The sequence below is a fragment of the Panthera uncia genome (assembly GCF_023721935.1).
Source record: "Panthera uncia isolate 11264 chromosome C1 unlocalized genomic scaffold, Puncia_PCG_1.0 HiC_scaffold_4, whole genome shotgun sequence".
In the NCBI taxonomy this organism is placed as follows: Eukaryota; Metazoa; Chordata; class Mammalia; order Carnivora; family Felidae; genus Panthera; species Panthera uncia.
In genome coordinates, this window is record NW_026057585.1 from 63,749,805 (window position 1) to 63,764,481 (window position 14,677).

Sequence of the window (14,677 nt, forward strand, 5' to 3'; positions counted from 1 at the left end):
GGCTCTTTCCATAATTTGGCTATTGTTGAGAGTGCCGCTATAAACATTGGGGTACAGGTGCCCCTATGCATCAGTACTCCTGTATCCCTTGGATAAATTCCTAGCAGTGCTATTGCTGGGTCATAGGGTAGGTCTATTTTTAATTTTCTGAGGAACCTCCACACTGCTTTCCAGAGCGGCTGCACCAATTTGCATTCCCACCAACAGTGCAAGAGGGTTCCTGTTTCTCCACATCCTCTCCAGCATCTATAGTCTCCTGATTTCTTCATTTTGGCCACTCTGACTGGCGTGAGGTGGTATCTGAGTGTGGTTTTGATTTGTATTTCCCTGATAAGGAGCGACGTTGAGCATCTTTTCATGTGCCTGTTGGCCATCCGGATGTCTTCTTTAGAGAAGTGTCTATTCATGTTTTCTGCCCATTTCTTCACTGGGTTATTTGTTTTTCGGGTGTGGAGTTTGATGAGCTCTTTATAGATTTTGGATACTAGCCCTTTGTCCGATGTGTCATTTGCAAATATCTTTTCCCATTCCGTTGGTTGCCTTTTAGTTTTGTTGGTTGTTTCCTTTGCTGTGCAGAAGCTTTTTATCTTCATAAGGTCCCAGTAATTCACTTTTGCTTTTAATTCCCTTGCCTTTGGGGATATGCCGAGTAAGAGATTGCTACGGCTGAGGTCAGAGAGGTCTTTTCCTGCTTTCTCCTCTAAGGTTTTGATGGTTTCCTGTCTCACATTCAGGTCCTTTATCCATTTTGAGTTTATTTTTGTGAATGGTGTGAGAAAGTGGTCTAGTTTCAACCTTCTGCATGTTGCTGTCCAGTTCTCCCAGCACCATTTGTTAAAGAGACTTTTTTCCATTGGATGTTCTTTCCTGCTTTGTCAAAGATGAGTTGGCCATACGTTTGTGGGTCTAGTTCTGGGGTTTCTATTCTATTCCATTGGTCTATGTGTCTAAAACTAGCTGTTTTTAATTGTATACTTTAGAACATGCTCATAGCACACACATTTGATACTCAGTGTATTAGTTTCTGTAATTAAACATTTAATTTGAAAATAACCAAAAGATAGGGACAAAACTAATTGACTAAGGCAATGCAAATCATGTTCAAGATTATCTTTCCTGTGAACTTATAAAATCAAGAATACTCTGAGGATGACTGCATGTTTGCTCTTGTTTCAAAGTTCTTAGCTCCCAAGATTTCACAAAATCCAAACAGATATTTGTAAATGTGGAGAAATCTTGAGCGGTAGTCAAGTTGAATTCTCATGACTTTATATTTGGTTAAAAAAACAAACCAAAACCCAAAAAACAAAAACCAAAAAACCAAACCCCAAAACAAACAACAAATAACAATACCCCTAAACTGAAAATACCCACATTTGATTATATCTAAATATAAAGAAGGAAAAAGCCTATTTTGTTGGAAAAAAGATTAGGTGAAGCGTATGTTGAATAAATTCTGACCACCTCAGAGTTAATGAAGCATGGTGTAAAGTCTAGTTAAAGAACTTGTTTCATTTCTTCTTTGGAGACTGTATCCATTTTTGATTTGAGGACTGCTGTAGGAAATCAGAAGATATTTATACATTTGTTTCTACTTAGAAAAAAAGCTACCAGAAATAAAAAGAAGAATGCTACTATATTAATAGAAAATAATTAGAATATCATCATGAATTTATGACATAAATGATAGTGGTAGAGCATTAAGTATTGTATCCACTATAATTTATATAATATACTTCTACAATTACTAAGGAATAAAAAGTCTTTTGATCATTTGGAAAGGACTCCTATAGCATGTATTAAGTGCCAGGATTTTTTAATAGGTCAGTAAATCCAATTCCTTCACACAGGTCACATTGTTTATTAATATATTGGATCATATAAGTAAAAAGTTGAGGCAATGACTGAATTTTTACTCTGGTAAGTAAATGAGAATGGAAGCTGCTTTTGCCCTGATGGCATTTGCTAATTTCAATATATTTGGACTTGGCTACATCAGCGTTTCAGGGCAAGAGCAAGAAATATCAAAACCCTGGATACCCACAAAGTGGGGTATCTAACAGGAGATCTTCCTTATAGTAATCTGGGACTCAGGTTGAGGAAGTGGATTAGGCATCCAAAGAAATTACAGCCTATTCTCAAAATGCCTGAGTTTTCTGGTGAACTTCAAGTCTTCATTGTGAATTAAAGTGGCCCAGAACTGGTAGTGTTCTCAGATGCCTGAGAGAAGCAAACACAAGTTCTTTAAAAAGAAAATGCTTGCATTGATAGATAAATGGATGAAGAAAATGTGAAATATGTCTACATAGATATAGACAGTGGAATATTATGCAGCCATAAGGTGGAAGGAAATCTTGGGGTGACTCAGTTGGTTAAGCCTCTGACTCTTGATATTGTCTCAGGATGTGATCTCTCGGTAATGAGATTGAGCCCCCTATCAGGCCCCCCCTGCTTGGGATTCTCTCTCTCCCTCTCTTTCTGCCCTTCCCCTGCTTGTATGTTTGCTCTCTCAAAAATAAATAAACGTTTAAAAAAAGGGGGGGGGGGGAAGAAATCTTGCCGTTTGCAACAACAGGGATGAACCTAGAGGACATTAAGTTAAGTGAAATAAGCCACACAGAAAAAGACAAAAGCTGTATGATCTTAACATATGTGGCACCAAAAAGAAAAAATATAAAATAATAATAATAATAACAATGATAATAATGATAATAATTAATAATAATAATAAAATAAATAAGAAGGAAAAGAAAATCCAAACTCAGAAACAGACTGGAATGGTGGTTACCAGAAGCTGGGAAGATGAGGACATGGTGGTCAAAGGGCACATGTCTTTAGTTATGAGATGAATAAGTTCTCGAGATAAAGTGTTCAGCATGGGGACCGTAGTTAATAATACTGTATTGTACACTTGAAGTTTGCTAAAAGAATAGATCTTCAACTTTCACACACATACAAAGAGGAAATTATGTAGGGTGATGTGTTAATTGTAATCACTTCAAAAGGATACGTAATCAAATCATCATATTGTATGTTTTAAATATATATAGGGTTTTTTTTGGTGAGTTGTACTTCAAATAAATGTGCAAAAGAGAAAAAAGAACAAGAAAATTCTTCATCCTAGGCTTTGCATTGCTCCTATAAATAGTTTTTCAAGTAAAATGATCAGCATTTAGTCAAACGTAAGCAGGCACACAAAACAAGACATGAGTTAAAACAGAAAACAAGGATTAAAAAAAATGTTTATATATTTTGGATTGAGAGAAGGTGGAAGGGCAGAGAGAGAAAATAAAGATTTTTAATACATTAGAAATCTTAGGCATTGGAATGGTTAGACACAAATTATAAAAATGTTTGCACTTTCTGTTTTTAAAGAAAGAAGGCACAAGTTTGAATATAGTTGCAAGGAATAGGAAACTGTAACATGGCCTATGAGATTTGGATAATAAAAATAAAAAGAATATCTTGAACTGAGATAGGATGATTGAAATTGAAAACCTAAAGTTCTGGTTTGGGCACCTGGGTGGCTCAGTCGGTTGAGTGTCTGACTTCTGCTCAGGTCATAATCTTGGGGTTTGTGAGTTTGAGCCCCACATTGGGCTCACTGTGTCAGCCTGTCGGCACATAGCCCACTTCAGATCCTCTGTCCCAATCTCTCTGCCCCTCCCCAACTTGTGTTCTCCCTAAAATAAGTAAATGTTTAAAAAAAAAAAAAAAGGAAAACCTAATTGCCTGGTTTAAGAAAAGAGTAGATACGGTTGAAGACAGAATTAGTGAACTGAAAGGCTGTAAGGCCAAAAGATGTTCCAAATGCAACACAAAGAGGGGTGAATAAATACAGAGAAAAAGAAAAGAGGCATAAAGGATATAGCAGAAATGTCAGTATATCTTGGAGTCTTAGAAGGTGGGAGAGAAAAATAGAGAAGACACAATATTTGAAAGGTTGATCATTGGAAACTTCCCAGAACATCAAATTAAAGGTTAGAGAAACCTAACAAATTCCAAAGGTGGACGTTAAAGGAAATCCAGAGGTGCCTGGATGGCTCAGCTGGTGGAGCATGGGACTCTTGATCTTGGGGTTGTGAGTTCGAGCCCCATATTGGGTGTAGAGGTTACTTAAAAATAAAATCTTTAAAAAAATTAAAGAAATCCATATGTAGAAAAACATAGTGATTTGAAGAAAACCAAATATAGGAAATGTTTGCCAGGTAAAAGGTCAAATTTCCTTCAAAGGTATATTAGATTGATAAATGACTATTCAGAGTAGTGAAAGGTTAAAGACAGTTGGATATCTGCAATAGCCTGAAAGAAAATAACTACCAACCACAAATTCTATACCAAGCAAAAATATCTTTAAAAAAAAAAATTTTTTTTTTTTAATGTTTATTTTTGAGAAAGAGAGAGAGACAGAGCACGAGCAGGGGAGGGGCAGAGAGAGAGACACACACACACAGAATCTAAAGCAGTTTCCAGGCTCTGAGCTGTCAGCACAGAGTCTGATGCAGGGCTTGAACTCACAAACCATGAGATCATGACCTGAGCCGAAGTCGGATGCCCAACTGACTGAGCCACCCAGGTACCCCAAGCAAAAATATCTTTCAAGAATGATTGTAAAATAGACCTTCAGATACACAATTAAGTTTGCCACCAGCCAACTTACTGAAGGAAATTTCTAAAGAATTTATTTCAGGCAGAAGGAAAATGAAGATCAGAGATGAAAAAAAGAACAATGAAAGTCATTTTATGTGAATAAATATAAATGAACATTGATTAAAGCAATAGTGAAAATTTAAAAGTACAAAATTAAAGCAACGATGGCATATCAGGAGTAATGGTAAATGCAGTAAAAGGTATTTTGAGGGGTAAGGTATTGATTAACATTAGACATTGATAAGTTAAAAGGATGCATGTAATATTTTCTAGGGTAACTTCTAAAAGAACAGGATTTGAGTGTAAAACTTCCAAACCAGCAAAGGGAAGACATTTGGAATACTTAAAAAATTTTTTTTAATTAAGTGACGTTAGGTGGCATCAATTCTTAATTTCAAAGGAACTCACAAAAAAAAGAGAAATCAAGGGAGGCTACATGAAGGAGGTGTGTTTTCTAGGACCTGAGGGATGAGTACAAACTAGTTTGGGCTGCAAGCAGCATAGGAGCCAAGACCCTCTACCCTCTTCTTTTTAAATGTGTATTTATTTTTGAGAGTGTGAGCAGGGGAGGGGTAGAGAGAGAGACAGGATCTGAAGCGGGCTCTGTGCTGAGAGCAGAAAGCCCAGTGTGGGGCTCGAAGTCATGAACTGCGATATCATGACCTTAGCCAAAGTCTGACGCTTAATTGACTGAGCCACCCAGGCACCCCAAGCCAAGTTCCCTTTTTTAATGACTGATAGAGTACTTGCTTTCCAGTGAAATCTCTTCTCAAGTGTTAAGAGTTGAAGTTGGGACATAGCTGCCCAACTTGAATGAAAAATTTCAGCCTCCCCTGCAACAATAAGGAGTGGCCTTGTGGAAAGTCTCACCATTGAAGTGTAAATGTAAGTGAGATAGTGTCTGAACTTACACCTCAGCTGGAAAGTAAATGACTCTGAAAGTCACATGTTGAAAACAACAGTGCCATTATAAGCCTGAGTCCCTGAAAGTCTGAGTGGAGGAGAGCTACCTACTTAATCTGGTTCAATCCAGCCTGGACTGTCAAAGTTGCAGGAAATAAACTTCTGTTTTGATTGAGTAATGACATTTTTGGCCCTTTTGTTATAGCAGTTAACATTATATGTTTGTGTGTGTGTGTGTGTATTTCTTTTTACAAAAACAGAATTATCATACCATATGTACTATTTCACTTAAATGCATAGTATCGGTACATATCTTTCTATAATTTTTTGAACCTTTAAGTTGAAAGAATAGTACAAATGATACCCATTACATTTTCTTGTTCATTTGCTTTATCTCTCTATATATTCTTTTTCTGAACAATTTCAAAGCAACCAGGCTTCATGATACTTTACCCTTAAATACGTAAATGTGCATCTTCTATTGAAACAGACATTCTCCTACAATGCCATAATACCATATCTTAAGAAAATTTAATAGTCCCTTACATTATCTAATATGTAGAGTGTATTCAAATTGAATTGTCCTCCAATTATTTTTTAGCTGTTTTGATCTATGATCCAATCAAGGTACATGCATTGCATGCAATATGTCTCTTTAGTCTGTAGTTCTCAGATTAGATAAATTCGTAGAGACCAAAAGTAGAATAGTGGTTGCCAGGGACTAGGAACATGGGGAAAGGGAATGACTGTTAACGGGTATAGAGTTTATTTAGTGGGTAATGAAATTTTCTGAAATTAGTGTTAATGTTTTCACAATCCTGTGAATGTAGTAAATCTGTTCAATTGTGCACTTTTTTATTTATTTTTTTAAATTTTTATTTATTTTAGAGAGAGACAGAGTGCGAGCAGGGGAGGGGCAGAGAGAGAGAGGGAAACACAGAATCTGAAGCAGGTTCCAGGCTCTGAGCTGTCAGCACAGAGCTGACGTGGGGCTTGAACTCCTGAACTGTGAGGTCATGATCTGAGCTGAAGTCAGATGCTTAACCAACTGAGCCACCCAGGTGCCCCAGTTGTGCACTTTAAAAGGGGGAATTTTGCAGTATGTGAATTATTTCTCAGAGTTTCAAGAAAGTTAGATGTGGGTTCTTAAAAAACTGATGAAATAGATAAGCCTTTCACGAGACTGGTCAAGGGGAAGAAAAAGTAATGTGCAGATGTCAGGAATGAAAATGAATATGACTTAACGATTTTTCAGATATTGAAAATATAAGATATTTTGAATACTTATGCCAGTAAGTGAAAAAAAAAAGAGAAGTGTGTAATTCTTAGAAATATAATTTACAAAACCCACACAAGAGAAATTATAATTAAAAAGTTTGAATAATCTGGGGAGCCTGGGTGGCTCAGTAAGTTAAGTGTCCAACTTTGGCCCAGGTCATGATCTCACAGCTCGTGGGTTCAAACCCTGTGTTCGGCTCTGGGCTGACAGCTCAGAGCCTGGAGCCTGCTTTGGATTCTGTGTCTTCGTGTCTCTCTGCCCCTCCCCCACTTGCACTGTCTCTTTCTCTCAAAAATAAACATTAAAAAAAATTTTTTTTAAGTTTGAATAATCTTATAACAAAGAAATGAATCAACTTTTAGGTTTAGAGGTCTACAAAAATCAACTTTTAGGTTTAGAGGTCTACAAAAAATTGAAGGAATAAATAATTCCTCCCTCATTTATGAAGGTAGTATGACCTCTTGATATAAGAAAGTGTAATATAAAAAGAACTGTAGACCATACTCACATACAAATAGCAATAAAGATACAGTAGTACTGAGTTGGGTTGAAAATTATGAGGTAGGGTTAACATGAGAAAGTCAATTAATGCAGTTCATCACATTGTCAGATTGAAGGGAAAAATGTATGTAGAAAAAATTATGTGGTGAAATTCAGTATCTGGTCATCAAGATGTTCTTAGCTAACAGAGTGTAAGTCAACTTTCTCAAGATGATATTTGATATTTTAAACCAAGCCTTATATTTAATGGTAAAACCTGGAAAGCTTTCAAGTTGCGATCAGATATAAGAAGGAGATGCAGATTGTGATCACTTCTATTTAACATAATTTATTAGTGTGGCTTGATACATAAAATAAAAATGATAAAATTGATAATGTTTAATATATAAAAGTCAGTAGTATTTCTCCATAACAGTGATAGTTAAAATACCTTTAAAGCTATAAAAAATAAACACTCAGAAATTATTCCAAAAATTAGGTAAAAAGACTCTTTTTGGGGAATATATTAAAACCTTATTGTGAGATTTTAAGGAAGAGCTAAGTAATTTGAGAAAAGTACGATTCATGGATTTGAAGCTTAATTTATTTTTACTGATACCTGTTTTCAGTTATCAGTTAATGTATTGATTCAGCGATATTGCAACCAAGATCTCAGAAGATTTATGTAGTTTTAAATTAAAAAAACTAAGTCTAAAATTTATAAGGAAAGGCAGAGGGCTAATTATTTTTGCATAGGAAAAATAACAGGATAGCAGGACTTACTAGATACTAAGATTTGTTTTGTAATTATGACATTATGGTATTAGAAGGCTAAGCAAAGAGACCAATGGAACAGAGCAGAAATCCTAGAAATAGACCAACACATATGTAGACACTTGCTTTTTGATAGGGGCACTGTGTAGCAGTGATTAAAAGAACTTCTTAAAGAAATGATTCCAAGATAATTGGGCTTCTATAAACTTGACTTCTCCTCAACATACACAAAGAGTCAATTCCAGGTGGATTATAGACCAAAAAGTAAAAAGTACAACTAAAAGTTTTAGAGAGGAGTGTAACTTTAGCCCCAGTAAGAATTATCAAACAAGATAGAAAAGCACAAAAAATAAAGAAAAATGATACTACATTATGTTCATCAAAAGATACCATAAGGAGTGTGGGAAAAACAAGTATAAAGTGGAAGAATATATTTACAACACACATAACCAAGGACTTATATTTAAAATAACTGTTGGGGCGCCTGGGTGGCTCAGTGGGTTAAGCGTCTAACTCTTTGATTTTGGCTCAAGTCATGATCTCATGGTTTGTGAGTTGAAGCGTCCCTCATGGAGCTCTGTGCTGACAGCACGGACCCTGCTTGGAATTCTCTCTCCCTCTCTCTCTCTGTCTCTGCCCCCACTCCCCGCCAAATAAATAATTCTTTAATTTTAAAAAAGTTAAAAGTAACTGTCATTAATTTTTAATTATTAGATTATATGTATAATTGTATGTAACATAATTAAATATTATATAAAATGAATATATATTAGAATCAAGAAAAAATACAACATAGTAGGAAAAAGCCTTAAGTATTTTACCAAAGAAAAAATTCAAATGATTAATAAATGTATGAAATGGTAATCAATCTCATTAGGAGTCAGGAAAATGTAAATTAAAGCCAGTATGAGATTTAACTGTACTCTTGAAAGTTGTAGTAAATTTTAAAGTTTGATTATACCAGGTGAGGGTGAGGTTTTGGAGGAATGGAGGAATTGGAACTGCTGATAAAAATTTTGGTTTTAGCTAGTGATGTTGAACATATGCTTGCATATACTATTACCTAGGAGTTTTTTCTTAGATGTATACCTAGACAGACTTGTGCAAATGTGCATATTACACATTTGTAAGAATTTATGGTAGCATTGATTGTAATGGTCTAAACCTGGAATCAGCCCAAATGACTATTTGCAGTAGCTTGGATGAGTAACTTCATGCAGTGGAATATTCTACAGCAGTGAAAATAAATGAACCATAGCCACATGTACCATCGTGGATGACTATTAAAATAAATAGGCAAATAAGTCAGACATAAAAAATATATAAATATATTTCCATTTATAGAAAATAAAAAATAAAACTGGATTGTTTAGAACACGCATTCTCAGCAGGGAGCATATTGTTCCCATTGGTGGCAAAAATTGGTTCTTTCTAGATGAAAAAATGTTCAATATTATAATGGCTTGTGGCCCTCCAAAGCTTAACCCTAGCTGGCAAAATCTTTACTTAGTATTTAATTTCTGTTTTTAATTTACTTGAGTATCACGTGAGCACCATTTACAGTGATAAGAGTTCATAGAAGATAATACAAAGCACATTCACTGTCAGTGCTACAAAACTGGTGCGTAGATGATTGGAGAACTTTGAAATGTTTGCTTGATCTTGGAGTCATCACTAGAGGTGATCTGCATTGCATGTGCCAGTTGGTTTCATTAGCTGCTTTGTGGGTATTGATACTCTGTGCTTTTGTATATGACTTTGGAATTAAATAAAAATATTCTACTTTATTTAATTGAACAAGTTATTTAACCCGTTAGTTATGCCAAGTACTGAAAAGAAAATTTTGATTGTCTTAATATCTAGTAGCCAGTTAAGCTAGAAGTTTCTTTTTGGATCAAGCAAAAGTGAAAAGTTTACTAAAAATTGTAGGAAATTAATTTTTTTAATTGCTTTTTTTTTGCTGGAAAAATAGATGTTAATTAAAATTTATTTGTATTGCTATTATTAATAAATGGATACACATGTAATTTGATGCATCACAATTTAAATTACATTAAAAAGCAAATACAATTATAAAGCAAAGTAAAATATTTGATAGTCTTTAAAATTTTAACTTTTAACTTAAAAAAGTTAATCATTTGTAACCCTGCATTGAATAAGAGTAGGCTTTATATACCTTATATGAAATCACAGATATACATACAGATAAACAGTGTATCTGTGATATTAAAAGTTCAAAGAGAGTGATTAGGAGAAAATCTGAAAAGCCTCCTTAGGGTTGATAATGGGAAAAAGAAAGGTCAAGAAACACTGGTCTAGAAGTACATATATGTACTTATATGTACAAACTATAAAGCAGAGAAGTGATTATCATAACATTTAGGATATAGGTGCCGGGTGCTTTTAGAGTTCTGACAGTGTTTCTTGGCCTGGGTCTGTTTCTTGACCTGGGTGGTAGCCGCTCAGACTTTTACCTTGTAATTATGCATTATTTTGTTTTGTTTTTTTGAGAGAGAGAGAATCCCATGGGGGCAGAGAGGGAGAGAGAGTGGGGTGGGGCGGGGAAGCAGGGCTCATGCTCACCTGAAGCAGGGCTCATGCTCACCTGAGGCAGGACTCAAGCTCACCTGAGGCAGGGCTCAAAGTCCCCTGAAGCAGGGCTGGAACTCTTGATGGAACTCATGAACCATGAGATCATGATGTGAGCCAAAGTCCGATGCTTAACCGACTGAGCCACCCAGGTGCCCCTATGCATTAGTCTTTATGTCCATGTTTTATGAACTTTTCTGTATGGGTATTATAGATGATAATGAAAAAAAGGTAGTTTGTAGACTTTAAAATACAGAAATGCAGAATATTACTTCGATTTTACATATCATGATTATGAACTAAATTTCCAACTTAGTAAATTTCTTAAAAAAACAGATGAACAGATGAAAAGATTTTTATGAACAAAAACAAATGCTAGGGTTTTTTTGTGTTTTGTTTTTCAGATGGGCTCAGTTTTTCATCCATCCACTAATGATCAGAGATGCAATTGACCGTGAAGTTGAAGCTGTTGATAGTGGTAAGAGAAGTGCTTTATATCTTACTACTATTTCTTGCATTGACTAGTTATTTAGCACATTTATCATTATTATCACTGGACCATTTTATCCTTTTATCATAAAGGGCAAAATTAAAATAAATGTGTCATATTCTTGAACCATTAAAATGTAATTCATTGTAGATTTGAAATAAAATAATGATTATTGTTTTTCAGTCTAGTTTTTGAGCATTTTACCATAGTGACTAATCTTTTGCAGGACAGTAGCTTAATTCTCTTTTTTTTTTAAAAATATTTTATTTTTGAGAGAGAGAGAGAGCGTGACAAGGGGAGGGGCAGAGAGAGAGAGGGAAACACAGAATCTGAAGCAGGCTCCAGGCTCAGAACAGTCAGCACAGAGCCCGATGCAGGGTTGAACCCACTTACAGTGAGATCATGACCTTGCAGAAGTCAGACGCCCAGCCAACTGAGCCACCCAGGTGCCCCAGGACGGTAGCCTAATTCTTAAAGTTAATACCAGGTGTTAAAACTTTAAAAGTTAACATAACTCTTTCTGAATGAAGAGACATTTTCTCTGAGGCTTTAAGTAACATTCTGATACTTAAATAGCTTATACTGGGGGGTGCCTGGGTGGTTTAGTCTATTAAGCTTCTGACTCTTGATTTCAGCTCATGTCATGATCTCACGGTCGTGAGATTGAGCCCCATGTCGGGCTCTGCACTGGGTATGGAGTCTGCTTAAGAGTTTCTCTTCCCCTTTTCCTCTGCCCCTCCCCCCTTCAAAATAAACAAATAAATAAATGGTTTATCCTTTGTTAGGTCTATGGCTTGAATTTTGGTAGTTCTGAAAACAGTTGTGATATATTTATGAATAAAGAAACTAAATCCCTGAATAGGAAATGCATTTAATTTTGTTAACAGTTTTTCTTGTCTTTAGGATTTAAAGAATGAAGACCATAAGGAAAAACTGTACTTATATAGGGTGAGGCTTCATTACAGAGCCATGCTATAAATACCGTTAATTACAGAGTACTGGTAAATAGCACCATCATAGAATGGCCCTGCTTGCCTTATTTTAGCATTGAAAACAAATAATACTAAACTTGAGGGGACTTTCGGTTCATATAGGTTAGGCTTGGCTTGCAACAGCCTAAGAGGCAGATTTCTGTTCTTGTTTCTCTTCTTTGTCTTAATTCATTGTTGGGTTGTAATAATGACTTACTGCATTCATTAAGAGGAGTAAACTGTAGATGGATAGAAAGAGCCATCTGCCTGGACGTCAGCAGATTTTTGTTTTACTTACAGAAATTTAACTGACTGTGGCCCTCAACTTATTTGTAAAAGAGGGTGGGATGGAATTGTATTCCTCTTAGCTCTTGTAGCTCCTTACAATCAAGGATTTATTTTCTTCACTTTTGTTATTTGCCTACCACACTATCTCTTTTATCATAGCCCAGATAAGTATTTGTTGAGTGGTTGATAAACCAAAATAACCAAGGAAAACTCTGAAAGTCTTTCTTACTTTTGAAGAAAGCACCTTCTGTCTTAAGTACTTTGAAGTATTTTTCTTCATACAGTTTCTAGATTGGGTTGAAGTGTTGGTGTTCACACAATCTTTAATTTGGTTTTTATAAGTTTAAGTTAGAATATATTTTATTTTGAAATATGCAGAAATATATATATGGACACATACATGTGATATATGTACATACATACACATGTACTAAGTAGTTTTGGTTTAAAATGAACTTAAGGTAAAGGCTTTGTTTTTTTGTTTTTGTTTTGTTCATTTATTTGTTTTGATGATAGGAGACCTAGTTCAATTTGTGACCTGATACAGATAGCTAGATATATGTCATTAGTCACTTAACCTTCTAAGTGTGAAGGGTTTACTTGAGATCAGGGAGATGAGGTTGCTCTTAAGTTGTAACTGGTGTAATAACTTTAGTATTCATTAACAAGTTTTGAAAGCTCAATAATCTGGTGTTGTTTTCTTCTATTCAGCTGAGATAGTCTTCTATCATTCTTAACTCATTTGCATGTTTTCAGTTGCCTGTTTGCTTGGATGGCCCATTCCATGTAAGAGGAGTTGAAGGGAGATTCAGCTTTCCTGGCAGATTCCTCTTCTCATTTTACTTTTTTAAAAAAATTCCTCTCTACCTGCTTATAAAAAAGATTCTTTCCTGGGTTTTTAATTTATTATGTAGATCTAACTTCATTACTCTTATAACTGTGCCCTGCATTGGCAATCTGTTTTGCGCCTAATCTTTCAAAGGAGTGGTTATACACTTATATTTATAAGCATTTATTTACCCATTGCAGATAGGTGTGTTTAGTGTTTTACGGTTTTCTTGAATACATTTGGTAACAAACTCATGTCAATGTCTATAGGGTAGGTTTTAAAATGGGATTAGCTTATTGCTAAAAGAAGATTGTAGGGAAAAAAAAATGTTCTTAATGATTAGCTTTTTATTTTAGTGATAGTTCATGCTCTCACATAAATATGTGTAATTTCCTACAGAATATGTCTTAGTGATTGAGACTGAGGATATGTCCAAAACCTTTTTAATCTAACCAAGTAGCAGAATGTGTTCTCTAAGTGTTCAGATATTTATACTCTATTTTTATCAGTTGTTGTGGATAGATAATTTTTTGTGGATATGTTTACATGTCTGTTAGCTTCCTTTTGCTACTGAAACAAATGACCAGAAACTTGGTGTCTCAAAATAACACAAATTTGTTTTCTTAAATGTTTGGAGGTCAGAAGTCTAAATTATTTCTTTAAGGCTGCATTCCTTTTGGAGGCCATAAGAGAGAAGCTGTTTCCTATCCTTTTCCACTTTCTAGTTACCATCTACATCCCTAGGTTATGGCTCCTTTCTCTATCTTAAGAGTCATCAGAGTAGAATCTTCTCTCCTCTCTGAACTCTGCTTCTGTCCTTAGATCTTTTCTCTGACTTTGATCCTCTTGCTTTTCTCTTATAAGGATCTTTATGATTACATAGGGACCACCCAGATAATCCAGGATAACCTCTCCTTCTCAGGATCCTTAATTTAATTTATACCCACCAAGTTCCTTTTACCATGTAAGGTAACATATTCACAGGTTTTAGAGACTAGGATGTGCACATCTTTGGGAACTATTATTCAATCTGCCACACTTAGGAATTGTTTTTCTCATGTTATAGCCATATCTTCATATTTTTTTTACAGTTTTTTTTTATTATTTACTTGTTGAAGGTATATATATATATATATATATATACATTGCTGTCTCATTGTTGACTTAGACTTTATGATTTATAACTAAAGTATTTTGAATATGTTTACTTTTGTTTCTTCCTATCCCTACTGTCACCACTTTCTACTCTCTTCAGCAAATATTACAGTGATGGCCCCTAATCAGTTTTCTTGTCTCTACTTTTGCTTTCCTACCACCCATTCTCTACTTTCGCAACCAGAATGAACTTACTGAAGTCCAAATCTGATAATGTCACTCTCCTTATTAAACATCTGCAATGCCTTGCCATTACTCCTATGATAAAT

At 35.1% G+C, this 14,677-nt stretch overlaps 1 protein-coding gene across 3 annotated transcripts in view; it reads left to right on the forward strand.

Annotated features, from left to right (window-relative positions):
• Positions 1-14,677, forward strand: part of NRDC (nardilysin convertase) — a 103,307-nt gene that overhangs the window by 50,542 nt on the left and 38,088 nt on the right. For all 3 annotated transcript variants that reach the window (XR_007454791.1, XM_049617189.1, XM_049617190.1), the window contains one exon: positions 11,080-11,153. Coding sequence is in view for 2 of the 3 variants with exons in the window: in XM_049617189.1 (XP_049473146.1) it covers positions 11,080-11,153 (74 nt within the window). In the remaining variant the exon portion in view is untranslated. The remainder of the gene's footprint in view (positions 1-11,079; positions 11,154-14,677) is intronic.